Raw genomic sequence first — 27,835 nt, forward strand, 5'->3', positions numbered from 1 at the left:
CACTAGAGGCCTTTACCGAGTCTCTGCCTTGGGCACACAAAGAAAACACAAAGCACCTTAAATCCCCCAAATATAGTAGTGGACCTCTCACCCGTAGGGACTGGTAAGCTGCAAATGTAGCACTGGCATCAAAATACTCCTGGTACACGATGGCACTCACAGTCACCAGAGCATGTCCCGGCGATTCTGCCATCAGCTGAATGCTAGAGCAGAATGTAGGGCCTGGTTTCTGATGACCTGTGCACAAAGGATGATACAATACATTATTTCCTTACTTCCAGCACAATGCATAACCCCCAAAAGATCACCCCTTTTATAAACCCGCCCAAATGGCCACTTAGCAAGTCCAAAACCCTCAAAGTTAGCCTCCCTCTCCCAGAGGACAACAGAAAGACCCCTTCCTTTTCTCCTGCAGTAAAGCCATAAGCAGTGGCATATGAGAGCATCAGACCATGTGTGGTTTTGTCTCCACCATCTCTGAGGACAAAGCAGAGACAGAATTCAAAGATGATGGAATCAAAGCAAATAAACTTAGATGTCCTTTAGGATTTTAGAGAGAGCATTAAGGGGCATAGGTTGCAGAACGGCTAGCTTCTATTGTATTACCATGCTTCTAGGTTACTCTGCTTTTAAGTTTATTTAGGAACTTGGGGAGGGGGAAGATGGTATGTGCAAAATGACGATGACTACTATTGTACTGCTTGAAATTCTTTTGCCGTCATATGCCAAGTCATCAACACAATTGTTTAAAAAGTAAAATAAAAAAATTCCACAGAGAAAGAGAAATTGACGTCATACGTGGAGATGAGAGCTTTATACTGGGCTCCTGAAAGCTCATTACAAATGGTGGAAGTTGATCAGCAATGTTTGAGTCTGATTTTAGATTTCTTATTTCTTTTTTTTTTTTTTTTAATTCTTTATTCATTTTAAAAATCTTTCATCAAGTGTACAATAATCATAATAAACACAATAAATATGTTTAGATTATAGATTTCTTATTTCTCAGTGGAATTAGAAACCAACAGCAGGATTTCACTCACTTGGAAACTTTTAACGTCGTGTCTACAGAATCAAAGGTCTGTGCGGAAATATTTGTTCATTAAACAGACGAGAGAAGCAGTAAAAGGCAGTATAAGAGAAAGGTACAACACTGTTTCTCAGGGGCTGTAAGTAAATAAAAGAGCCTGACTCCACTGCATCCTTACCCTCAATGAAGCTGAAAACACCTTGTTTATCCATCTTGATGTTCAGCGTCAGCAGGGAGCAGTCGGTGAAAGCCACCGTTTGCTTTGTCTCTTTATCTATGTTATACATGACCAATGGGACATCGATAGGATGTCCAACTTCTACGTCAGCATGGACAGGATCCAGCTGCATCTTAGTCAACTTAAGGATGTAAACCTGACAAAAGAAAGGGTGAAGGAAATTCTCAGAGAAGCAGAAAAGGCGCATCTGGCTAAGACTACAGCATAGAGAGAATAGTGAAAGAAAAACAGAACCCCTGACATCTACCATTACCACTTAGATAAAGAATGAAAAAGAACATTCAATATTCAGATGTGTGCACATCAGGAGAGACATCATACAGAACACACTCAGAGAAAGAAGGAGCAAGTCACAATATCCAGCTGTGAACACATCAGGACATATCATACCAAAAATACTCATGAGAAAGGAAGAATGAGTCCCAGCATTGAGCTATGAACACAAGGAGGTACACCATACAGAAAATACTCAGAGAAAGGGGGAGCGAGTCCCAGTATCCAGCTGTGAACACATCAGAAGGCACATCATACATAAAATACTCAGAGAAAGGGGAAATGAGTCCCAGTATCTAGTTGTGAGCACATTAGGACATATCATACTGGGGCGTAGCTTTGGAGCGTTCCGATATTTTTTAATTTTTTTAAAATTTAATTTAATTCTTATATACCGCTAATAACCGTGAGGTTTCTAAGCGGTTTACAAAAATGATGCATTAAAGATACAATAAATAAAAACTAAATAAATAAGATAGGTACTTGGAAATTCCCTAACTGTCCCAAAGGCTCACAATCTAACTAAAGTACCTGAAGAAACAGTATAAAAAATAAAATAAAAAGACAGAGGTAGAGATAGAGATAGAAATGAAATATTCCAACAAGTAATGAATAAATAATTTAAAGATAGAATTAAAATAATAATTAAAGTAAACAAAATAGAGATGAAAATAAGCATAGAGAGAAACAGAAACACACTCCAAAAAAGCATCAAGATCTTTGACTTGTAATTATTATGATTATTTAACACCAGATCTTAAATGCCTTTCCGGAATACATCATATCCCTATCCCTCTCCATACCCACCTCCATCTCCACCCCAATTCACTTCAACCACCATTCCCATTCTATTCTTTAACTGCCGTCAACCCCAGTTCCGATGGCTATCATCTGGGTCCCGAGTTTCCTCCAAGAACAGGCGACATCTCTGGCAAGGTAATCTCCACCGCTGCCGCACATGATGCGAGATCCTCGGAGGTAGACCCTTCGGAAAGGGGATATGGTCGGGTAGTTGAGGAGCTCTGTAAAATCAGGCTATTTATGGTATTTTAAAGTATTAAAAAATCACGAGTCACATCAGTAAAGTTTTGTTTTCGGTAGCGGAATGGCTTCGGGCAAGCAGTGTAAAAGCGCGTCAGCGGGAGCAGGAAGTGTCAAGAGGTCAAAGTTGGAGCCGACATCTCCTGCATTAGTTCCACTTCCAACAGACGAAATAGAGAACAGAGACCTCATGAAGGAATTGCAACAGATTAAAGAGATAGTGTTAAATAATGCAAAAAACATAAAAGAGGTCAAAGAAGAGGTAGAAAATTTAAATAAAAGAATGCAAGTAGTAGATTTAAAAATTGAGCATATAGAAAAACGTGTGGAGAAAACTGAGGCAGAAATAACACAATATAAAAATGATCACAAGGAGATAGAGATATTAAAGAAAGAACTGGAGGATTTGTCTAATTGCGAAAGACGGAGTAACTTAAGGGTGCTTGGGTTACCAGAGGGGATAGAAAAAAATGATCCCATAGCCTTTCTCACTAATTTTCTACCAAAAATTCTGCCAATAAAAAGCAAGTATCCATTGGAACTGGAAAGGGCACACAGGGTCCCAATAAGGAGGTCTAGTAATCAAAAAGGACCGCGTCCCCTGATTTTTAAGATGCTCAGATACCAACAGGTGGAGGAGATTATTAAATTGGCTAAGGAGAACAGAAACCTCAAATGTCAAGATGCAAAGATACATATAGTACAGGATTTTGCGAAGGAGACTTCTTATAAAAGAAAACAACTGTTAGAGTTATGGCCACAGTTAAGAGCGTTGGGAGCCAGATATGGTTTAATTTATCCAGCAATTATGAGGGTTACTCATGAAAATAAGACTTACAACTTTGAAGATTCTGCTAAGTTAAAAGAGTTCCTGGATAGGTGTGAAATGCCTATGGCCACATAGGAATGGAACTGGGTTTTATATCTTTTTCCTATTTCTTTAGTTTATTATAATACTTTGGTTTACTTTTGGTGGTTGGTGAAATATATTTTAAAACCTGGGTAACTCTGCAGTTAATTTTGAATTGGCTCAACATTCTGACAGAGGAATGTAGTCAGTGGAAGCAGCTGCATGGAATGTGGCTGTTTAGTGAGAGGTTTTAAAGGAGAGTTCTTCCTAATGCCAGAACTGAGCATAATAGATGTGAATATGGCATAACATTAAGGGGACTATGTGAACTTTTTCATTTCTCTAAATGGTTGGAGAGAAGATTTTAAAGAAGGCTAAGCTTGGGTTTGAGAATGATACAAGTCATATGGAGCAGGAACAGATTTAACAATGCTCTGGATGTTATTCAGTAATTGGCAATGGTAAGGATGTGCTTTGAGATTCTTCAACACTTTTAGACTCATTCCTCCAAGTGCATTAAAATTTCCTATATGTAGTGTTTTTATTCCTGCAGTACTTCTGTCAGAATTTAAAAAAACTACATTACGAGGTACAGGAGAGTAGACGACAGTAAAGATGTTTGTATACATCTTAATCTGCAGTGGTTTAATTAAAGTACTGAAGGAAGTGGATTCTTATACCTGTAAAGAATGTCAAATGATTTGCAAATTGACATAAAAGGTTGGCAGATTAATGAGAGTTTTCTGTAATATGGTGGGAAGTAAAGGATGTTGGGTATTGTAGTATGAATGGAATCAGTGCATGTATGATACGGTCTGATTCTCATCTTATACCCTGATGATATTTTTTGCTTTCCATGGATCCTAATATATTTTGATGCACAATTAATTTGGAGGAAAGAAGACTATGAGAAATACAGATTTTTAACTCAACAGCTGTATGCTGATTTCCATAAAGTTAATCTTGGGATATGCTATATTCTATAGAGTTATGGATTAATATATACAGATACTATATAAATGTATGATGATTACTGTATTAAAGAAGTCTACTGGAGTAAGCAGTATACAAAGAAGATTTTTTGAAGAAAGAAGAAGGAGGATGATGGAGAGCAGAACTGATGATGAACAGAGATTTGGATATGGTATTTATACCAAGTTGTGGGAATAATTGCATGTTGTTAACATAAGATAGATGGGAACTGATGGCTTGTAATTACTAAAAGTGTACGTGCTGGATGTACTTGGGTTCTGTTTAACTAAATGTGGTGTGAGAAATGAAAAGGAGATTTAATATAATCTTATTTTTATTTTTTTTGGAGAGTATGTTATAGATTATTCTTCGAAAAAAAAAATAGATTTATTAAGTTTTAACTATTTCTTTCTTTTAATAAGTGACTTGTATATATTGCTAACTGTGATTTGAGTAAATACTTATTGGTTTTTGGATATGGCCTGGGGGAGTTTCTCATTTACTTGATCTGATATGGGCGTTTCAAAGTTAGCATTATGGAGATGGGTGGGTGGGGTGGGATGGGTTGAGGGAGGGTGGGGATGGGGAATGGTTAGGGGGTTGGGGTTAAATTTTCAAAGTAGGGGAATTGATTATATAATAATTGCTATATGGTATTGTATATTATTTGTGATTAATCAATATAATGGGTTTTAAAATCTTTTCTTTGAATGTTAATGGCCTTAACCATCCGGTTAAAAGAAAGAAGACGTTATTATATTTGAAACAGCTGAATGCGGATGTTTGTTTCATTCAGGAGACTCACCTGTCTGGGGAGGAATCTAAAAAGCTAATAGGCAATTGGGTGAAAGATTGTTTTTTTGCACCTGCTGTAAAGAAAAAAGCTGGAGTAGCTATCCTAGTTAATAAAAGATGTTCTGCAATGTTTAATATGGTGGCTGCAGATCCTCTAGGCAGATGGCTGCATGTAGACATGAGTATGGGCAATAATACCATGGTGCTTATGAATGTATATGCCCCTAATTCAAATCAAATTGAGTTTTTTAAGACTCTACAACAATTAGTTTTACCACTGGCTGCTAGCAATTTGATAATGGCGGGAGACTTTAATGCTGTAATGGATCCTTTATTGGATAAGAATCCCAGTAAGATTATGAAGTCACTGGGTTTAGATAATTTTGTAAACTCTTGTAATTTAAAAGATATATAGCGCTCCGGTCTGGGACAATTTGTCTCCGGGTGCCCGAAGTGCCCTTCTGAATTTCTGACACTGGAGTGCTTGGGGGGTGTGGGGTGGGGTTGGGGGGGGTTTGGGGGGTGGGTTCTTCTTGGCTTTTGCTGAGTATCTTTTGTCTCCGCGCAGAAACCACGCGGTAGACCCTCTAGTCTGGTGTTTTACTTTGTTCCTGGTTCTTTGTATTCGGATTGTGGTTTACTTCTTTGTATACTTCTTTTCTTAATAAAAAGAAAATTTGAAAAAAAAAAAAAAAGATATATAGCGTATTCTTCATTTTAATGATCGGGAATTTTCGTTTTGTTCGCATGTTCATAAATCTTTTTCTAGAATAGATTATATTTTTGTTTCTGATCAGTTGATACAACGAGTAACGCAAGCTTCCATAGATCCAATAATTCTGTCGGATCATGGGGGTGTATGGATTGATTTAAATTTTGTTGATCAAGATAATTCTAAGCATGTTTGGAGATTTGATAATGCATTGCTTACGTACCCAGAATTTTGTGAAGATTTTCTTTTTTTTAATACTTTACTCATTTTAAAAATCTTTCACCAAGTGTACAATATTCATAATCAACACAATGAATCAAGGCACTTGGATATCTTACATTATAATCTAAACATATAAATGTAACCCTCTCCCCACCCTCCCTCAAAACCCTTCAATTAAAAAATTTTAAATTGATGAGTATTTTCAAATTAACAACACTGAAGAAATCTCTATAGAAACCTTGTGGGATGCTTTTAAGGCAACCATGAGAGGTCAAGTTATTGCATTCTCAGCATATATTAAGAAACAATTAAAAAAGCAATTTATTATTATAGAAAAAGAAATTAAAATCTTAGAATCAAAATTGATTAGAAAATGGGAATATTCTACATTGCAAGATCTTTTAAAATGTAAATATAAAGATCTTTTTAAATGTAAATATAATGAGATTTCTTCTAAATTGGTTAGGAAGGATATTTTTTCTCAGTAGGTTTTGTATTATGGAAGCTCAAATAAAGCGGGAAGATTATTGACAAACTATCTTAAAGCAAAAAAGAGAAAGACAAAAATAAATGCAATTAAGGATGAAAAAGGAGATATTCAATCTCAAATTGAACCTATATTAAAACAATTTTTAAAGTTTTATAAAGACCTTTATTCTTCTGAGCCTTATTTAGATAGAGAAAAAGATGGTTTAGAATTTTTAAAATTAGTTGAGGGTCCAAAAGTTCCTGATCATATAAAAAGAAATTTAGAAGAGCCGATATCGCTAAAAGAACTACAGACAGCATTGAAGTCTCTTAGAATGGGGACCGCTCCAGGTGGTGATGGTTTTACGGTAGAGTTCTATAAATCATTCCAAATTACCCTATTACCTTATTTATTAAATTTATATCAGAATCAACTGAATAAAGGTTATATTTCAGGCACTATGGCAGAGTCGTTAATGATTGTTTTGCCTAAGCCAAATAGAGATCCTGTGTTGGTTTCAGATTACAGGCCTATTTCTTTAATCAATGTAGATGGTAAACTTTTAGCTAAAAGTTTGGCCATGCGTTTGGCTAAGGCTTTGTTGCTCACAGACACTCTTCCAATAATACCAGACTGGCCTTTCAGATGTTATACTTAACAAAAGACATGAATGATCTGGCCTTCTCTGTGTCTTTGGATGCAGAGAAAGCTTTTGATAGGGTAGAATGGACCTTTATGTATCAGGCCATGGAGTGGTTTGGTATTGGTTCGGGATTTACACAAATGATTAAAACCTTGTATAGCTCTCCTGTTGCTAGATTATATATTAATAATAATTTCTCGGAAGGTTTTAAATTGCAAAGGGGGGTTAGACAGGGTCGGCCTTTGTCTCCTTTGCTTTTTGATATAGTACTGGAACCCTTGTTGTTAGCTATTCAACAGGTATGGGAGATTCAAGGTATTCCACGTTCTGGAAAGGAGTATAAGGTATCTGCATATGCGGATGATATACTCCTTCATTTGAGGAATCCTGAGGTAACTATCCCATGTTTACTGGATTTGATTGAGAAATTTGGAAAATTCTCAGGATATAAAATAAATTGGTCTAAATCAGAAGTCCTTCCTCTAAATATACATTGTGTAAGAGGTTTATTTGATTCATTCCCTTTTATATGGAAGGAGGAAGGAATAAAATATTTAGGAATTTGGATAAAAAATACACTAGATGAGACAATGAAAGTGAATGAAAGACTTTTATTGCAAAAAGTAACAGTTATGTGAGCAATGGAATCCTTTACATTTGTCTTGGTGGGGAAGAGTCCAAACTATTAAGATGATGATTTTGCCTGTTGTTTGTTACCAATTGGGGATGATACCAGTTTTTTTCCAGGGGTCTTTTTATAAAAAATTGAATAGTATTCTTACTAAGTTTATTTGTCTAGGTAAAATTGCAAGAATTGCCTTAGTGTCTTTACAAAAGCCAATTAAGGAGGGTGGGGTAAATTTTCCAAACTTCTATAGGTACCATCAATCCTATATTATGCGCCAAGGTATGTATTGGGTCCTCCCAGAACTCATGGAAAAGCTACCAGATTGGTTATGGTTAGAATGGCAGCTCATGTTTCCCATTAGGCTTCGTCATCTTCTCAGTATTAAAATGCCTATGCCTATAGTATTGTTTTAATACTGTAAAAACAATAGAATATTAATGGACACATGGAAAACTTTACGTTATATTAATAATTTAACACCTCTTCCAATTCAAAAATCTAACGTATCAAAATATATGGCTAAACTCCAGGATCCAAATAGGCGGTTTTAAGATTGTCTGGAAGGATTGGATTAAAGCAGGTATACGAACCTTAAATGATGTCATTTCTAATGGTAAACTGCTGGATTTTTCACAGTTGCAATATAAATTTGGCCTTGATAAAAAACAAAGTTATAAATGGTTGCAACTGAAGCAGGCTATTCAGGCAGGGTTCCCTGAATGGAAATCTCTTAATAATCAATTTAATTTAGATTTCTTATGCTTTCAGGCAGATTTTCTGGGTCACCAGGCCGCACAGTGGTATAAATTATTATCTGGCTATTTGAATAAGAAACCAAAGACTGGACTTAGAGATATTTGGAGCATTGAGATTAAGCATCAAATTAATGCATCTCAATGGCCACGTATTTGGTCTTGGAGGATGAGATGTACAATGTCTGCTTCTATGAGGCCCTGTAGAAGGCAGAGAAGAGGCAGAGAAGCGAAAGGAGAACAGGGGAGCAAAGAAACACAACCGGAGGAGAACAGCAGGAGCGGAGGAAGCAGGATCGACTGGGGCAGCAGCGAGAGTTAGCTCCGCCCACCCCTGACGTCATCCGGAGTAGCTACCCCTTAAAAGGGGAGGGGAGGGGCTAACGGCGCTCAGCCGTTCGGCCCTGTAGAAGGCAGAGAGGAGGCAGAGAAGCGACAGGAGGAGAACAGGAGAGCAAAGAAACAAAACCGGAGGAGAACAGCAGGAGCAGAGGAGGCAGGATGATTTTATTGTACACTTGTTGAAAATGAATAAAGATTTATAATGAATAAAGATTTAAAATGAATAAAGATTTATAAAAAAAAAGGACATATCATACCAAAAATACTCAATACAAAGGAGGAATGAGTCCCAGTATCCAGCTGCAATCACATCAGGACACATCATACCAAAAATACTCATGAGAAAGGAACAATGATTCCCAGTATTGAGCTGTGAACACAAGGGGGCACACCATAGAGAAAATGCTCAGAGAAAAGGGGAACAAGTCCCAGTATCCAGCCAAGAACATATCAGGAGACACAGCATAAAGAAAATACTCAAAGAAAGGGGGAGTGAGTCCCTTTATCCAGCTGTGAACACATCAGGAAAAACCACACAGAAAATATTCAGAGAAAGGAGGCATGAGTCCCAGTATCCAGCTGTGAGCACATTAGGACATATCATACCAAAATTACTCATGAGAAAGGAGGAATGAGTCCCAGTATCCAGCTGTGAACACATCAGGATACATCATATCAAAAATACTCATGAGAAAGGAACAATGATTCCCAGTATTGAGCTGTGAACACAAGGGGGCACACCATAGAGAAAATGCTCGGAGAAAGGGAGAATAAGTCCCAGTATCCAACCAAGAACATGTCAGGAGACACAGCATAAAGAAAATACTCAAAGAAAGGGGGAGCGAGTCCCAGTATCCAGCTGTGAACACATCAGAAGGCACATCATACATAAAATACTCAGAGAAAGGGGGAATGAATCCCAGTATCTAGTTGTGAGCACATTAGGACATATCATACCAAAAATACTCATGAGAAAGGAGGAATGAGTCCCAGTATCCATCTGTGAACACATCAGGACACATCATACCAAAAATACTCATGAGAAAGGAAGAAAGAGTCCCAGTATTGAGCTGTGAACACAAGGGGCACACCATACAGAAAATACTCAGAGAAAGGGGGAGTGAGTCCATTTATCCAGCTGTGAACACATCAGGAAAAACCACACAGAAAATATTCAGAGAAAGGAGGCATGAGGCCCAGTATCCAGCTGTGAGCACATTAGGACATATCATACCAAAATTACTCATGAGAAAGGAGGAATGAGTCCCAGTATTGAGCTGTAAACACAAGGGGGCACACCATACAGAAAATACTCAGAGAAAGGGAGAGTGAGTCCCAGAATCCAGCTGTGAGCACATCGGGAGACACACCATACAGAAAATACTCAGAGAAAGGGAAGGAGTGAGTCCTAGAATCCAGCTGTGAGCACCACGTTGGAAACCTAATATATTCATAGCTCCCAAGTAATTTACACAAATGTTGCATTTGTCATTAATTCAGACACTCATTAGTAGCATTGCTCCTCATGGGCTAGAGACCCTCTGTGTAGGAAACGACAAGAAGACTTACCTTGATCTCTCCATAGTGGAAAGGGTTCAGCACATCTCGGGCCTGGATGACAGTCTGCCCTATGATCACACCTGTTGTTACTACACCTCGTACGGTAACCATGGCAACACTCTGATTGGAAGAGATCCATGTGAAATTGCCGCTCCCTCCATTCACCTATTGAGGAAATAAAGCAAGATCATAAAGCTGTACTGAGGAAGCTCACTTCGGTCTACGAGTCTTACTATGTTTCCACTCGCCCAGCTCACGAGCAAAGCCACTATCATATTGAGGTACAGCTAGCTCACCATGTCTTTCTGAGGTACAGCGCACTGTGGCACATGAGAATAGCTCAGTCAGAATGAGACACACCTAACACTGCCTCAAACTGAGATGAAGCCCACTATAGAACACAGGGGCACAACCATGGTACATAGAACAGAAGTACAGCCTATCACTGCGAACAAGAGCCACGGCTGGAATGCAGAGCCAAGTCCTTCGTGGTAGAAAGGACACAGGCGGTGATAGAGCATCATACAAAGGTTTGGCACAATGTAGATATGAGGAGATCCCTTGATGAAGATCTCATCTTCCAAGCGTTACCAGATGATAAACACTAACAGCAGCTTACCTGGATCTGATAGCGATAAGCAACTTCACGATGGTGGTGTGGGAATGCGAGGAAACTAGGCAGAAGGATGATAGGAAGAAAAATTCTCACTTCCTGTTCGTGAGAAATGGGGGATGCTAAAGTGCTGAAAATGCCAATCTGCAAAAACAAGAACCGCACCTCATCATTCTGGAAAACTCTTTACCACACTGGTCTCATTTTTTAATTTCCCTTAGGCAGTGGCCTATCAAAGGACGTGGACAGAGCAGTGTTTGCTTCCCTCATACATATGCACAGACACGCAGTCCCACCATAGAACAGATGCATCACAACTGTACCCTTATATATACAATTATTTGAATATTATAATTTTTATTTGTTTAATACTGCTTTTATCCAAAGCGGTTTATATTGATTAGTAATCAGAGTAAGGAAAAATTATGTTCTTATCTTGCTAATCTGCTTTCTTGTAAATGGGACTGGTTGTCTCAACCATCAGGTTAAACTCCCATTAGTTGCGAGAGTTGTAGAGAGCCACGGAGCACAAGTCGCAGCAAAGAAAAAAAAAGATACATTCCTGCCGGCCCACTGTGGTATTTACAATCAACAGCTAAGAGCATATCACTTCTAACAACAGCAAAGATAAGTGCCGCTAAGTTTCATTATAGTGTTACAATAGTATCCATTAAAGAGTAACAGTTGAAATTAGTTTGAACAAAGGAAGTGAGATGTATTAGGGACTGAAAAGTGACATGATGGTCCCGGTTTTGTTATCCTAGCGGCTCGTGTACGCAGGATACAGAGACACTGAACACTTTTCACAAAACTATTTAAAGTTTGGTATTTCATAGGGTCTTTAGGGGTGGGGGAGGTATGGCTGTGGTATGCTTGGTTCATTTAAAGAGGGATGGCTATACGGGGGACCTGCTGGAGGGGGCCGTTGATTTTTATTGTCTGGGGGAGAGGGGGGTCTTTGCGTGTTGATTGTCGGAGAGTATCAGAGTACAGATCTCTGACGAATATGCCTGCTGGTTTCTTTATACTTGGGAGGTTGGGGATTGTTTAGGGAGGCTATTTCCTTTCTACTGGTTCTTGGGAATTATTACCTGCTGTTTCTATTTGGCTGTTCCTATTCACTGCGTTTGATTGGGGGGGGGGGGGGGTCTCTTCTCTCGTGGGTTGAGGGAGAAACATTACGCTTGATCATTTTTGATGACTGCCTATTAGCCGTATATTACTCCTCACATGTTACATCTGTTCTGTGTTTTTATGGTGTGGGTTTGGTGTTTGTTTGGTTTTGGTTTGTCATCAATAAAAAATGATTTGACCTAAAGTTTGGTATTTATTATAGTTCTAAAAAAATATATGCTTTATTTTGCTTGCACTTTTAGTAGAACATGCTTATGTTGTTTTGGGGAGTTTCCCTGCACCCCTCTTATGTTTGCATTCTAGGACTGGCTAGAAGCTTTGGTACGACTGATGGGGTGGAGCTCATCCCAGAGTGATAAGAGGTGCTACTACAAACCTCAGCCCTGAGAGTCAGTATCTTCTTGCAGCCAGAGATGCCCTGGGGTGACCGGGATCCTCTGTAGCACCGAAAGCCTCCGACCGGATAATAAAAACCCAAAACTAAGAAATATTACACTCAAGGAGGACAGACAGAGTATTGGAAGGTGGAGCATGAAAACAAACAGTGGGCACTCTACAACCCTCGCAACTAATGGGGGTTTAACTCGATGGTCAAGACAAGAGTTTATGAAGCTATTTCAACAAACTGTAAAGTCTTAGCACCATTCTCTGCTATTTGAATATTCTAATGAGAGTTTATTAAGATATTTCATTGTGTTGTAGAAACACAATATATCTCTTATTTGAATATTCTTCCATGCTATCTATAATGTTATTGTTATCACATTTCAGTTATTTGACTGTTCTGTGAGCTCTTCAATGCTTGTATTTCTGATACACTGCCATGTTAGTCCTACTCCTAGGTTTCAATTTGCCATTTCCACATTTATCTCATTGTTTCTATTTATGCTTTTATTTTATCATTTTACTATTATAAGTTGAATGTTAAACTGTATCTGCTGTACAATAAAGGTGATTAATAAATCCCAATCAATTCATAAAGAAACTGCCTTAAAAAGAAAAAAAGGTGCATGTCTGTGCGTCCAGTCAAAAAATTAGCAGTTGCTTACCTGTAACAGGTGTTCTCCGTAGACAGCAGGGGAATGCAGCCACGCTGACTGAGCCTATGTGCCGGAGCCCTCCCCTAGCTAGTTAAACTTTTAAAACTTTCTAGGCATGTGCAGGAGCCCGTATATTCACCGCCCCTCCCTTGTCAGTTTTGTCACATTCAAGAAAGAAAATAAAAGAAGAAGGGATGGAGGATGGGCAAGTATGGCTGCATTCCCCTGCTGTCTACGGAGAACACCTGTTACAGGTAAGCAACTTTGCTTTCTCCATAGACAAACAGGGGAAATGTAGTCACACTTGCAGGTGAGTCCCAGGCTGAAATAATAAATAGTGGGTGGTGGAAAATGAAATTAGAGTGTGAAGAGGTTCCGTAACACTGATTGTCCAAATCGCATATCTTGAGCAAAACTCTGAGCCAGGCAGTAGTGCTTTGTACACCTATGCACTGAGGACCAGGTTGCAGCTTTGCAAATATCTTGAATAGGAATGGATTTTAGAGTTCCAATTGAAGAAGCAATAGCTTTGGCTTTATAAGCTCCAATTTGTCAAGGTGAATGAAGTTGCTGTTTTTTTGTAGCAAAAGGTGGTGCAATGTGCTATCCAGGAGGATATAGCTCTTTTTGATACTGGGTTTCCTTTTTGATACTGGGTTGTAGGAAATGAAAAGCTGATTTGACTGACATAAGGGAGTAGTTGCTTTAAGGTAAAAAAGTAATGCTCTTCTGCAGTCCAAGCTATGAAGCATCTGCTCCACTGAAGAGGAGTGCGGAGGAAGAAAACATGAAGGCAGAGTAATAGTTTGGTTGAGATGAAAATCTGTGAGGACTTTAGGAAGAAATTTTGGATGAGTTCGTAATTGTACTTTATTAGGAAAGAACTGGAATCTGAGTAATAGGTGACCAGTGCTTGAAGTTCACTAACCTGGCTGAAGTTAAAGCTGTAAGAAAAACAGTTTTCCCAAATAAGAAAGGAAAGCAAAGCATATCCTAATGGATTCAAAAGGGTCATGCATTAAAACATCCAGAACTGTTTAGGTCTCATGCTGGAGGAGGATTCCACAGTCGAAGGTTATTAAGACCTCTGATAAAATGAGAAACCAGTAGATGATGTGAAATTGGTTTATCATTTACAAAGGGAATGAAAGCCAAGCTTGCTGCCAGATGAAAATGGACTGAGTTGGATTTAAGTCCAGAATCCGACAAATGTAGGAGTTATGATAAAACAAAGTCAAAAGGCCACAGAAGAGGATGCTGCTGGTGCTGCTGTGACCAGATAGAAAAACGTTTCCATTTGGATTGATAGGACTTGTTAGTAGACGGGCGTCTAGATGCAAGGACAGTCTGCACAGGTTGAGATAGGGGTAAACTTGATAAGTTTGAGGCTTCAATTTCCAGACTGTCAAACTGAGCCTGTGGAGGTTGGGATGAAGTAACTGCCCATTTTGTTGAGAAAGAAGAGATGGATGATTCCCCAAAGGAATTGGAGGAGCATCGAGAAGATCCAGGAGTGGATACCAAATTTGCCTGGCCCAATGAGGAGCAATGAGTATGATGTGAGCTGAATCTCTGGAGGCTTTCTGAAGTACCTTGGAGATGAGCAAAAATGGAGGGAAGGTATAGAGGAGGCTGTTTCCTCAATGAATGGAAAAAGCATCTCTGGCAATGGCTTGAGGAGCCAGGCGAAGAGAACAGAACTTGTTGCATTTGATGTTGAACTAGGAAGCAAATACATCCAGTGTGGGAGTTTCCCAAAGGTGAAATAGTCGTTTCAGGACAGACTGATGGAGAGACCATTCGTGAGGGTCTAGTTTCCTGCTCAAAGAGTCTGCCAGGATATTGTGCTCTCCAGGAATATATACTGCTTGTAGATGGACCCGAAGAGTCAGAGCATAGGTCCACAGGCGGTAAGAGAGGAAGAGAGCCCAAACCTCCCTGTTTGTTTACATAAAACATTGTTACCTGATGTCTGTCTGAATCAGAATGCATTTCCTGCTAATCCAAGGGCAGAAAGCCTGTAGCGCATAATACACTGCCCACAGCTCGATATGATTGATGTGCAGGGAGAGTTCAGTGATGGACCACTGACTTGAGTTCACAAGTGGTTGAGATGTGCTCCCCAGCCCAGATTGGAGGCATCTGTCGTGATCATGAGAAGAGGCGGCAGAGGATGAAAAAGGCAGCACTCCTGCAGGGATGGAGAGGAAATCCACCAAATGAGGGAATCTTGAATCTTTGAAGGTAAGGAAATCATCTTTTAAGAGGGTGATGCTTTTGATCCCAGTGCAACTTCAGGTGCCACTGTAAAGGCCGCATGTGAAGTCTTGCATTTGGCACTAGACTGATTGAGGCTGCCATGTGACCCAAGAGATGTAGAATAGTATGGTCTGGTAGAGCTGGAGATTGCCTGAATTAAGCTGCCAGAGCGATAATGGCCTGATGTCTCTCTCTTGAAGACAGGCCCTTGCTGCAACAGAGTCCAGAAGCACTCCAATGAACATGAGGGAGTGAGTTGGATTGAGGGTGGACTTCTGGTAGTTGAGAAAACAGAGACTGCAGCATTTGGACTGTAGTCTGAATCGTGAGAAGTAACTGATTCCTTGAGTGAGCTACGAGAAGCCAATCGTCCTCGTACGGAAGCACTATGTGGTGTTGTTTTCTGAGATGCACTGCCATCACTGCCAGGCACTTTGTGAAAACTCTTGGAGCTGATGATAAGCCAAAAGGCAGTACCTTGAACTGGAAATGTCAAGTCAAAAACTTGAAGCATAGGAAATGCCAGTGAGATGGATGAATAGGAATGTGAGTGTATACGGCTAGCCAATCGTATTGCTTTAGTAGCTGTAGAATTGTTGGAAGGAAGATCATTCTGAATTTTTCCTTCTTGAGGCAGGCATTGAGTAGATGGAGATCAAGAATAGGTCAGAGACCTTGCGTCTTCTTTGGGATAAGGAAAAACTTAAGAGTAGAAGCCTTGAGTCACTGTAGAGTGTGGAACCTCTTCAATTGCATTGCTGTTGAGAAGAAGAGAGACTTCTGATATAAGTTGCAGAATGTGAGAACAGGGTACATTGGATGGAGAAGGAGGAGGTTGGAAATGAATGGAACCAGGATGAAAGTTGAGGAAGTATCCCTTAGCAATAATGCAAAGAACTCACTGGTCTGTCGTGATAGCCTGCCAGGCAGGATGGAAATGGGATAGCTGCCCATCCACTGGTAGATTGTCAAAAACTGGGGCTAGGTTGAAGTGCAGGTAGCTGAGGTGTAGATGACTATTTTCTATCTCTTGTACGCGGCTTCTGGAGGGAAGGAGTGGACTGTGACCTCTGCAGAGGAGGACGAGTATAAGGAGGAAATCTAAGTTGTGGTTAATATTGCTGGAAAAATTGTTCATGGAAAGCTCTCCTATAAGAAGAAGTAGAAGAACGTTGAAATTGATGACAGTGTTCTGAAGAATGTGCTGAGAGTTCTCTACTTGTCGAGGAGTCTTCCTTAAGTTGAGACACTGTAGCTTGCACCTTTTCTCCAAATAAGCTGTCTCCCAAGCAGGGAGCATCAGCCAACCTATCATGCAAATATTCCCTAAGATCCGATGCTCTGAGCCAAGCTGAACACCAGCTGTGTGGGCTGTCATGTCATATGCATCGTAGTTAGTCTTGATGAGATGATAAGTATATTCTTCAAGAGCAACCAGAAGGGCAGGCATGGTATCTGGGGAAGCAGACTCAATCTGTTGAAGTACAGAATGTTGAAAATGGAGAATTTGGAGTTGGTGTGCAATGATTCTAGAAGAAAGCATAGACCCCTGGTATACCTTACAACCAATGGAATCATCCAACATATTACTAATAACTGGAAAGATCATACTAGATTGAATTTCAATTTTTGGTGGAATTCATTATGCCACATATATAGAATGGAAAGATCAATAGCGATACAAAATGGAAATTATAATAATTTTATTAAAATTTGGGAACCATTAACGTCTTTTTGTCATGATTAAATGCCATTTTTCTATTAGTCATACACCATATAGTAAGGGGAGGGATACAAATATGGGCTTCTTATTATGAATGAAGGGTTTTACCTCCCAGATCTCATGGAAAATGTACCTGACTGGTTATATTTAGAATGGCGACTCATGTTCCCTTTGCATTTAGAACATCTAATTAGTATAACAATGCCTAGGAGATATAAAGATAACAGAATTCTACTAGATACATGGAAAACACTAAGATATATTAGCAATATATCACCAGATCCATTGGCTAAATCATTAAATCAATCCATTTGGGTAAATTCCAGGATCAAAATTGGTGGATTCAAAATAGTATGGAAGCAATGGATAATTGCAGGTATACGATCTTTAAATGATGTTATAGTAAATGGATCAATGCTTAGTTTTTCACAATTGCAACAAAAATTTGGATTGAACAAGTCACAATATTTTAAATGGATGCAATTGAAGCAGGCTATTCAGGAAGGGTTCCCTGAATGGAAGAATCTTAACACTCAGTATAGTTTGCAAATCCTTTGCTTTCAGGCGGATTTTTTAGGACACCAAGCTGCTAAATGGTATAAGATTTTATATGGATTTTTAAACAAAAAAAAAAGAACAGGGCTTAGGGACATTTGGAGTACTGAGATAGGACAGACAATTTCTGCATCTCAATGGCAAAAATTTTGGTCCTGGAGGATACATACTACAAGGTCAGCATCTATGAGTCAAACATGGATGTTTTTGTTGCACAGAGTTTTATGGACCCCTACGCGATTACAAAAAGTAGATAGTAATAGATCCAATAGATGCTGGCATTGTAAGATAGAAGTGGGGACATTAGATCATTTAATTTTCTTTTGTCCCTGTATTAATGCTTTTTGGAAAATAATTTGGCCCCAAATTAATAATTTATTAGAAAATCATGTTGGACTATCATATGATATAATATTATTTGGAACAGCAATGAGAACTCAAAGTCCGATATCTGCAAACAACAATAAACTTTTGTTAATATTGACAGGGGTCGCCATTCAGCAAATTACTCAAAACTGGAAGGATTACACTAAGTTAAATTATACTTTTTGGTGGAACTCAATTTGTCATATTTATAAAATGGAAAAAGTGATGGCATTACAACAGGGGTATATCCATAAGTTCAATAAAATTTGGGGACCATTGACTAATTTCTCTACTGATCAGATATCATAGCACATGGATAGAGCATATAGGGGGGCTAGGGAGGGTAAACTTTTGTAAGAATATTCTGATATAAAATTCTGATAAAAGGGTTTTCTTTAACTTACAATATAAGTATATTTGATTGTAATTTCAAGTGTTTGTTAAAACTGTATGTATTACATATATTTCACTTGATGTAAGTAATAAAAAAGAATAAAGAATTATAAAAAAAAAAAAAAAAAGAATGTTTGGAAATTTGAATGAGGGGGGAAGTATATAATAAAGAATTATAGTAAATATGGGTATTTAGGGTATTGAAGAATGGATTGACTGCAGGAGAATTTAGTGTTGGTTGTTTGAAAGATTAGAGAAAGAAAAATGAGCATGTTATTGCCTGTGGGGAGTTTATTTTTTGCTCAGTAATATGTGCGTTTCGAAGTTTGCATTTGTGTTAGGGGAGGGGAGGGTGGAGGATGGGAATAGGGGGGGATGGGGAAAGAGGGGAGGGGGGAGACTCATATATTGGTTTAAGGAAAAAGAAAAAATGTATATTTTATGTTTGAGTGGATTATATATGTATTTTATATTTTATTTGTAAAATGGGTTTTAAAATTTTTTCTTTGAATGTAAATGGCCTTAATCACCCTATAAAAAGGAAAAAGGTATTGGAATATATTAAACAACAAAATATAGATATATGTTTCTTGCAAGAGACACATTTGTCTGGAACAGAGTCTATAAAGCTGACAGATAAGTGGATAAAACAATGTTTATTTGCACCAGCGGTAAAAAAGAAGGCAGGAGTTGCAATATTGATTAATAAAAAATGTCCAGCAACATTTAATATGGTTAAGGCAGATCCTCAAGGAAGGTGGTTACTTGTTGACATGAGCATGGGCAGTAATACAATGGCGTTACTAAATATATATGCACCTAATTCGAATCAAAGTGAATTCTTTAAATCTCTACAACAATTAGTTTTACCACTGGCTACTACTAATTTAGTGATGGCTGGGGATTTCAATGCTGTTATAGATCCAATAATGGATAAAAAGCCTAGTAGAATAATGAAATCAATGGGATTAGATAATTTGGTACAAGTATGTAATTTAAAAGATATATGGCTTATTCTTCATTTTAATGATTGGGAATTTACATTTTGTTCACATGTTCATCAATCGTTCTCAAGAATTGATTATATTTTTGTTTCAGATCAGATGGTACAGCAAGTTATAAAAGCTGACATAGAACCAATAGTAATATCTGATCATGGTGGTATAAGGATAGAAGTTAACTTAGTAGATCCAGATAATTCCAAACCTGTATGGAGGTTTGATAATACATTGCTTGCTGATTCTAAATTTTGCACAGAATTTCAAAATAAAATAAATGAATATTTTAGACTTAATGATTTAGAGGAAATTTCGATTGGAATTTTATGGGATGCTTTCAAAGCAACTATGAGAGGACAAATTATATCATATTCTGCATATAAAAAGAAACTGTTAAGAAAACAATATGTGAATTTGGAAAAAGAAATTAAGAATTTGGAATTAAAATTGATTAATAAATGGGAACAGGAGACATTTCAAATATTGTTAAAAAAAAATGTGAATATAATGAAATTTCCTCTGGGTTAGTAAGGAAAGATATTTTTGCTCAGCAGGTGGTGTATTATGGTAGTGCAAATAAGGCTGGAAGATTATTGGCAAATTATTTAAAAGCAAAGAAAAGGAAGGAGAAAATAAGCATAATTAAAGATGAGTTAGGAAATTCTCATTCTCAAATTGGAAATATATTAAAACAATTTTTAAAATATTATAAGTCATTGTATTCTTTGGAGTCTTATTTAAATAAAGAGAAAGATGGGATGGATTTTTTGAGTTTAGTTGAAGGTCCTAAGGTTCCTGATCATATAAAAAGAAGTTTAGATAAACCTATATCATTAAAAGAGTTACAAATGGCATTGAAATCCCTTAGAGTTGGGACCGCTCCAGGTGGAGATGGATTTACAGTAGAGTTTTATAAAGAATTTCAAATTTCCCTATTACCGTATTTATTAAAATTATATCAGGATCAACTGAATAAAGGTTGTATATCAGGCACTATGGCAGAATCTTTAACTATTGTTTTGCCAAAGCCAAATAAAGATCCAACATTGGTTTCAAACTACAGGCCTATATCTTTAATAAATGTAGATGGTAAATTATTAGCTAAGATTTTAGCATTAAGATTGGCTAAAGCTCTTCCGCATATAATAGGAATGAATCAAACTGGATTTGTTGCTCAAAGACACTCTTCTAATAATACTAGACTGGCATTTCAGATGTATTATTTAACAAAACAAATTAATGATCCGGCTTTTTCGGTTTCACTAGATGCTGAGAAGGCTTTTGATCGTGTAGAATGGAGTTTCATGTATCAAGCTATGGAATGGTTTGGTATTGGATCCGGATTTATACAAATGATACAAGCATTGTACAGCTCCTCAACTGCTCGCTTATATATAAATAATAATTTTTCGGATGCTTTTAAGTTGCAGAGGGGAGTTAGACAAGGTTGTCCATTAATCTCCTTTGCTCTTTGATATAGTTCTTGAATCCTTATTACTAGCTATTCGACAGGCAAAGGACATACAGGGTATTCCATGTGCTGGAGTGGAATATAAAGTATCTGCTTATGCAGATGACATCTTGCTTCATTTGAGGAATCCGGAAACAACAATCCCATGCCTACTGAAGGTCATAGATACATTTGGAAAATTCTCAGGATACAAAATAAATCAGAGATTTTACCTTTAAATGTGCATTGTACAAAAGGTATACTTGATTCTTTCCCTTTTATATGGAAAGAGGATGGAATAAAGTACTTAGGTATTTGGCTGAATAAAACACTTGAAGAGACAATGAGAATAAATGAAAAATTTTTATTACAAAAAGTTACAGAGTTGTGTGAGCAATGGAATCCTTTACATTTGTCCTGGTGGGGAAGAGTACAAACTGTTAAAATAATGATTTTGCCTGTGGTTTGCTATCAATTGGGAATGATACCAGTGTTTTTTCAGGGGTCTTTCTATAAAAAATTAAATAGTATTCTGGTTAAATTTATTTGGCTGGGTAAAATTGCAAGAGTGGCTTTAGTGTCTTTGCAAAGACCAATTGAGGAGGGTGGGGTAAATTTTCCCAATTTTTATAGGTATCATCAGGCCTATATCATGCGCCAAGGTATGTATTGGGTCCTCCCAGAGCTTTTGGAACAATTACCAGAGTGGTTAAGGGTGGAGAGATCACTTATCTTTCCACTTAGGCTTGATCTTTTGCTTGGTATAAAAGTGCCTAGAATACGTAAGGACAATAGAGTATTAATGGATACTTGGAAAACATTAAGGTTTGTAGACAAATTAACTACTGATTCTATTTTAAAATCGAAACAACAGACTATTTGAGTAAACTCCAAGATACAAATAGGCGGGTTTAAGGTTGTCTGGAAAGATTGGATTAAAGCAGGTATAAGATCATTAACGGAAGTAATTGATAATGGTAAGATGCTTGAATTTTCACAATTGCAACATAAATATGGTCTGAATAAAAAACAAAATTATAAGTGGTTGCAATTGAAGCAGGCTATTCAGGTGGGGTTCCCTGAATGGAAATCTTTAAATGATCATTACAGCTTAGAATTCTTATGTTTCCAGGCAGATTTTCTGGGTCACCAGGCTGCAAAGTGGTATAAAATTATATCTAATTATTTGAATAAGAAGCCTAAAAATGGATTAAGAGATATTTGGAGCATTGAGATTAAGCATCAGATTAATGCATCTCAATGGCCACGTATTTGGTCTTGGAGAATTAAAGGTACGATGTCAGCATCTATTAGGCAAACATGGTTCTTTTTGTTGCATAGAGCATTCTGGACCCCTACTAGATTACAAAAATTAGATTGCTCTAAGTCTAATAGATGCTGGCATTGTAAAATTGAAGTTGGAACTCTAGACCATCTTTTATTTTATTGTCCATGTATTCAGGCATTTTGGATATCAATATGGGATCAAGTTAATATGTTGATGGAGAGTCATGTGGCTTTATCCTATGACACAGTGATTTTTGGAATGTGTATGAGGGCCAAATGCCAAATATCTGCAGCAAACAATAAATTATTGTTGATTCTTACGGGAGTGGGAATTCAACAGATAACAACTAATTGGAAAGACTGTTCTAGATTGAATTGTAATTTTTGGTGGAACTCAGTTTGTCATATGTATAAGATGGAAAGATTTCTTGCGATACAGAGAGGGTATTTTAAAAGATTTCAAGAGATGTGGAGGCCATTAATTGAATATTATAACGAGTAAAGTTTATTCTTTTTCCTTAGGGGATAATATATAGAAATGGGATGGGATGGGAGGGATAGGGAGGGAAAAATATTGGAAATATGTTGTTATGAAAAATAAGGAGATATATGTAATAGGATGGGATATTTATTGTTGTGCATTACTGGGTATAATAAAATGTTTAAAGTGTTTGAGGAAGGATGGTGGGAGGGACAGATTTCATGTCAGATTAATTGTATTATCAAAAAGGGATGTATAATTATATATAAATTTGGAAGGAATATTTTATTGATATGGAAAAGGGTGGGAGGTGGGGGGGGAATAAAAACATGTATAATAATATTATTTAAGAATGCCAAGTGTGTTATGTAAATTAATTGTAATAATACTGTACACTTGTTGAAAGAAATAAAAAGGAATAAAGATTAAAAAAAAAAAAAAGAATGAAGGGTTTTGAGGGAGGGTGGGGAGAGGGTTACATATGTATGTTTAGAATATAATGATAAGATATGCAAGTGCTCTGATTAATTGTGTTTATTATGATTGTTGTACACTTGATGAAAGTTTTAAAAATGAATAAAGAATTTAAAAAAAACAACAACAACCAATGGAGTCCAGGAAATGAAGGTCTTTGTCTGGAGGTGCACTTAGTAGTGATTCTGACACCATTGAGTGGTAAGGCAGCCGATGAAGGTCATGACCAGGCGCTTTCTGGATCTTATACTTCAATTCAAGACATTTTGAATCTGTAGAAACCGATAAAAGGATTTTGCCAGTTAGACAACTGGCAAACTTGTAAAACTTGTTGTACTGAAAAGGAAATCAGCTCTTTTACTGGGGTCTTACAAGAGTGAAGAATTGCTTGAAAATCTTCACTGCCCATAGGTATCGTGTCTTGATTGAGACTGAGCAATGAAGACACCTTCTGTAGAAATTTAGGATAGGAGAGTTCTTCAGTTGGAAAAACAGACTGGTCTGGCTGAATGGATTGACCTGGATCTGAGAGAGGCAGGACTTCTGGAACTGACCAGTATGGTGGTGAAAGCGCCCCTTGAGTTGGTGAGGAACAGATAGGGGTGCAGAGCCCCCAGGCCAAATTTGGATCCTCTGAAGAGAAACGAGCCACACAGGGTGAACAGTGCTGGGGCTACAAAATAGGAGGTTGAGGAGCCTGCTGCAATAAAGTTGAACTTTTTTGAACCAGTCTCTGAAGAAAAAACATTGGAAAGTGCCTGGTTAGAGGTATGGTCCATCTGACTACTTAGTGGAGATGGGTGTTTTGTAGGAACAGGGTCCCAAGGGGAAGGTGGAGAAGCCCCCCACTTGGTCTTTGAAGATTTTCCAACTTCAGCAGACGTACCTGAAATAATAGAAGTCTTCTGCTTCTGGCCAGGAGAGGATCGAGAGGCTGAGACTGAGCCCATGAGAGCCTTCTCTGAAGCCACTTTAATATGTAAATCCACTTCTTGCCCCGTTAGAATAGTGGTGACAGATGAAGGAGAAGGAGTAGTGAACTGATCAGTTGCTAGAGCTTTCCTGCGCTGGCCTACCAATTCTGCCATTTTTTGTGGTCTCGTGGCATCGGAGGCAGGTGGTTTCCCTCCCATTGCAGTGCCGAAACAGAGCCCTGAAGGGTGGGCACAAGCGGCATTGAGTGCTTTGATGATTTCTTCAGTACTGCAGCCTGCAAAGCGCCGGTGTGGGAACCACTATCCATCGCAGTCCCATCAACGCTGAAAAGAAAAAAGGTTCCTCCCGGTCCTAGCGTCTACCTTGTGCAGAAAGCAGTGCTCCATAAAGAGAAGTTTGCTGGGGAAGACGCTATCGGCACAGGTTTTAAAGTATTTTAATTCCGTTGTCCTGTAGACTCGCTTTGCTCCATGAAACTTTCAGGGTTTTTTTTTTTTTTGTTTGTTTGTTTTTAAACAGCTAACTAATTGAAAAAACTGAAAGCCTTCAAAGGCTGAAAAGTCATTTTAACTTAAAAAAAAAAAAAAATTAGTAAAAGGTTCCCTGAGAGAAAATATCTCAGTGAGAGAGGGGAGAGCTTGTGACCTGTCAAGAGTGGTAAGAGAAAAAACTGACAGGTTAGGGGAGGGGCGGTTAATGTAAGGGCTACTGCATATGCACAGTAAGTTTTAAAAGTTTAACTAGCTAGGAGAGAGCTCTGGCACATAGGCTCAGTCAGCGGACTTCACTTACAAGTGTGCCTGCATTTCCCTTGTTTGTCTGTGGAGAAACCCTCTATCTGATCTAGCACAGACTATGTGAGGCATCTGCTGGAGCCGATCAATGCAGAGTAAAAGAAAACGTTCTCTTGTGCAAATGCACGGTCGGGGGGGGGGGGGGGCACTGTTCCCTCTAAGCTGAGTGGGTGTCTTCCAACTCCATTGCTACCAGTAGGGGGGTGCTTCAATATTGTGTTTTCATTCGCTAGAGAAAGGCAGGTTCCATGCAGTCCAGCAGAACTTTCCTGTCCCTCATGATTGAACATGTGATGGTGAAACAGCACCTCCTACTGGCAGGACTGTAGGTGGAAGACTACCGTTCAGCTTAGAGCAGGGGTGTTCAAAGCAAGGTCAGGTTTTCCCCAATGAATATGCATGAGATCTATTTGCATACAATGAAAGCAGTGCATACAAATAAATCTCATGCAAATTCATTGAGGAAATCCTGAAAACCTGACTGGATTGCAGCCCTCCAGGATATACATTGAGCAACCCTGGCTTAGAGGGAACAGTGTTTTTCAGCTACTGAAATTCATCAGCAGAGGCAACAGTAAAAACCCTCCCCTCCCCAATCTGCGCTTCTGAATCAGGCTGCCTAGTTTATTATGTTTTGTTATCTTTGATATTGTTTTATTAATTTAAATTACTTTATGTATGGTTTTATTTAAGGTACCTAGGGAGGAAGGATAAGGCGGAAAATATTTTAAATAGTCTATTGCAAATGTGAATTACTGCACACTTTGGAAACTTCAGGTGAACTTTTTGCTGGAATTGATGAATGTGCCATGGAGAAGTTACCAGATGTGAATGATTTGAATATATGGCATTTCCATTATAAATGGAGCAGGTTAGTGTAATGAGGGTGAAAGAGTATGCCGAACATTTGGGGAGAATCTCAAGATAGTGGTTTATATGCAAGAATTAATCTGACATTTCGTAAAACAAAATTTACACAAAGTGCAGCCCTGGTACTTCAGTGTTCTTGCCGAGTCATCTCAGCCCCCACCTGAGTCAGCACTCCTATCAGTGTAGCTCTAATGATGGTCGTGCCCTCCTGTCGAACAAGGACCACGTGATAGGAACCATTCAAAGAGGATGCCAGCACATCAAAGTGCATAGCAGGAAAGAAAGATTTTATCTTTATATTCTGTAGAGAGAAACACAAAGGATTACCTCAAAACTCCAGGATCTTGCTGTACACAGATTTAAATCTAGCCAATTAGGGTCTGGTTGGCTGAATTGAGGACCTTTTTCAGCAGGAAACCAGCTAGTTTGATTTTGCCCTGCTACCTGGCTGTGGTACCTTCCTCAAACCATACCCAGTTCCCACAATGCTATGGGACAATGCATAACGGCCAACTTTGTCAAAGCCCAATGGAAATTACCCCTCACTGGACATATGCAAGGGGTTTACTCAATATTGTGGATGCTCAAGCACCCACAGAGCTGGCTCCTATGAGATGATGAATAATGCACCCACATTGGTGCTGTGGATCTGGGAAACTCATAGGATCTAGCTCTGTAGGTGATTGTGCATGTCCAAGATTATACAACTCCTTCACTGTGTCCAATGAGGGGGGAATTTGCTTTGAATTTAGCACCCCAATCATTCTGAAAAGTTGGCTCCTGTGCTTTTTGTCAGTGCAAATACAAATGGACTATATTTAACAGAAGATTTACTTATAATCTACTCAGGATAATAAAGATGAACTGAAAATACTTTTGATAAAGGAAATGAAGCAGTGACCTCTCACACATTCACATCTTAATACATTCTCAGTTGTTTGAGCATCCTCTGGAGCCGGTGTCAGGGCTTAAGTCTGTAGGGTCGTTTGGGGTTCTGCAATAGCGGTCACTTAACTTCATCATGCTCAGTGTCCAATCTGTGTAATACAGAGCTTCCAAATTTCACTCTGGCTTCCTCAGGAATTTACACTGTAGCTGAATACGCAGCGGCAAATGTACCATGTGCGGTACTGAGTCAGTCTTCTAACATCGACATTATATGTGAATAATAATGCGGAACATTTGCTGCTGTGTTTTCAGCTATGGTGTAAGTTCCTGAGGAAGCCAGACTGAAACACGGAAGCTCCACAGAACACATAATGGACAATGAGCATGATTACCATGGAAGTTAAGTGGTGATTTTTCTTTTTTTTTTTGCTGTAACGGCTACAAAGAAGTTGATGTTTATTAGGCATTAAAGAGGTTTTTCTGACTGATGATAGCTTCTAAAGGAGAAGACAGGATTAAATACTTGTCACTAAAAAGCACTTGAAGTTTTTTCCTCCTTTTATCACATTTGATTATTTCTTGAGATGATTGCTTGATATATTGAGGACTAAAAGTAAGTGTTAATAAATTTATAAAGAATGACATGGTGACAGAATTTGTCAGCGTCTCCGTCCCCGTAGATAACCGTGGGAAACCATTCCCATGTCATTCTTTAAGGAAAGTTTCAAGTTTATTTAAAAATTTTATAAACCGCCCAATCAGTCTTCTGGGTGGTGAACATTATGTTGTTAAAAACATTTAAAAACAATACAAAAACAGAGTACAGAAGCAGAGTATGAATGGGCAAAGCCACTGACCCTCAAGCCTTGCATTGAAGAATGCTGGTGTAGAAGGACTGAATTTGAAATAGACACTAAAGAATGACACTGGATGTTTAGAACATAGGCGTTGCCATAGTGGGATAGCCTGAAGGTCCATCAAGCCTAGTATCCTGTTTCCAAGTACAGTACCTGGCAGAAACCCAAAGAGTAGCATCAATCCAAAGTTGAG

General features: G+C 38.3%; 1 protein-coding gene across 3 annotated transcripts in view; it reads right to left on the minus strand.

Annotated features, from left to right (window-relative positions):
* Positions 1-27,835, minus strand: part of LOC117349890 (nuclear pore membrane glycoprotein 210-like) — a 181,897-nt gene that overhangs the window by 104,724 nt on the left and 49,338 nt on the right. For all 3 annotated transcript variants that reach the window (XM_033923574.1, XM_033923576.1, XM_033923577.1), the window contains 5 exons: positions 26,058-26,198; positions 11,144-11,281; positions 10,534-10,689; positions 1,206-1,401; positions 92-237 (listed from right to left, as the gene is read on the minus strand). In XM_033923574.1, coding sequence (XP_033779465.1) covers positions 92-237; positions 1,206-1,401; positions 10,534-10,689; positions 11,144-11,281; positions 26,058-26,198 — 777 coding nt within the window. The remainder of the gene's footprint in view (positions 1-91; positions 238-1,205; positions 1,402-10,533; positions 10,690-11,143; positions 11,282-26,057; positions 26,199-27,835) is intronic.

The sequence above is a fragment of the Geotrypetes seraphini genome, chromosome 16, assembly GCF_902459505.1.
Source record: "Geotrypetes seraphini chromosome 16, aGeoSer1.1, whole genome shotgun sequence".
NCBI lineage: Eukaryota > Metazoa > Chordata > Amphibia > Gymnophiona > Dermophiidae > Geotrypetes > Geotrypetes seraphini.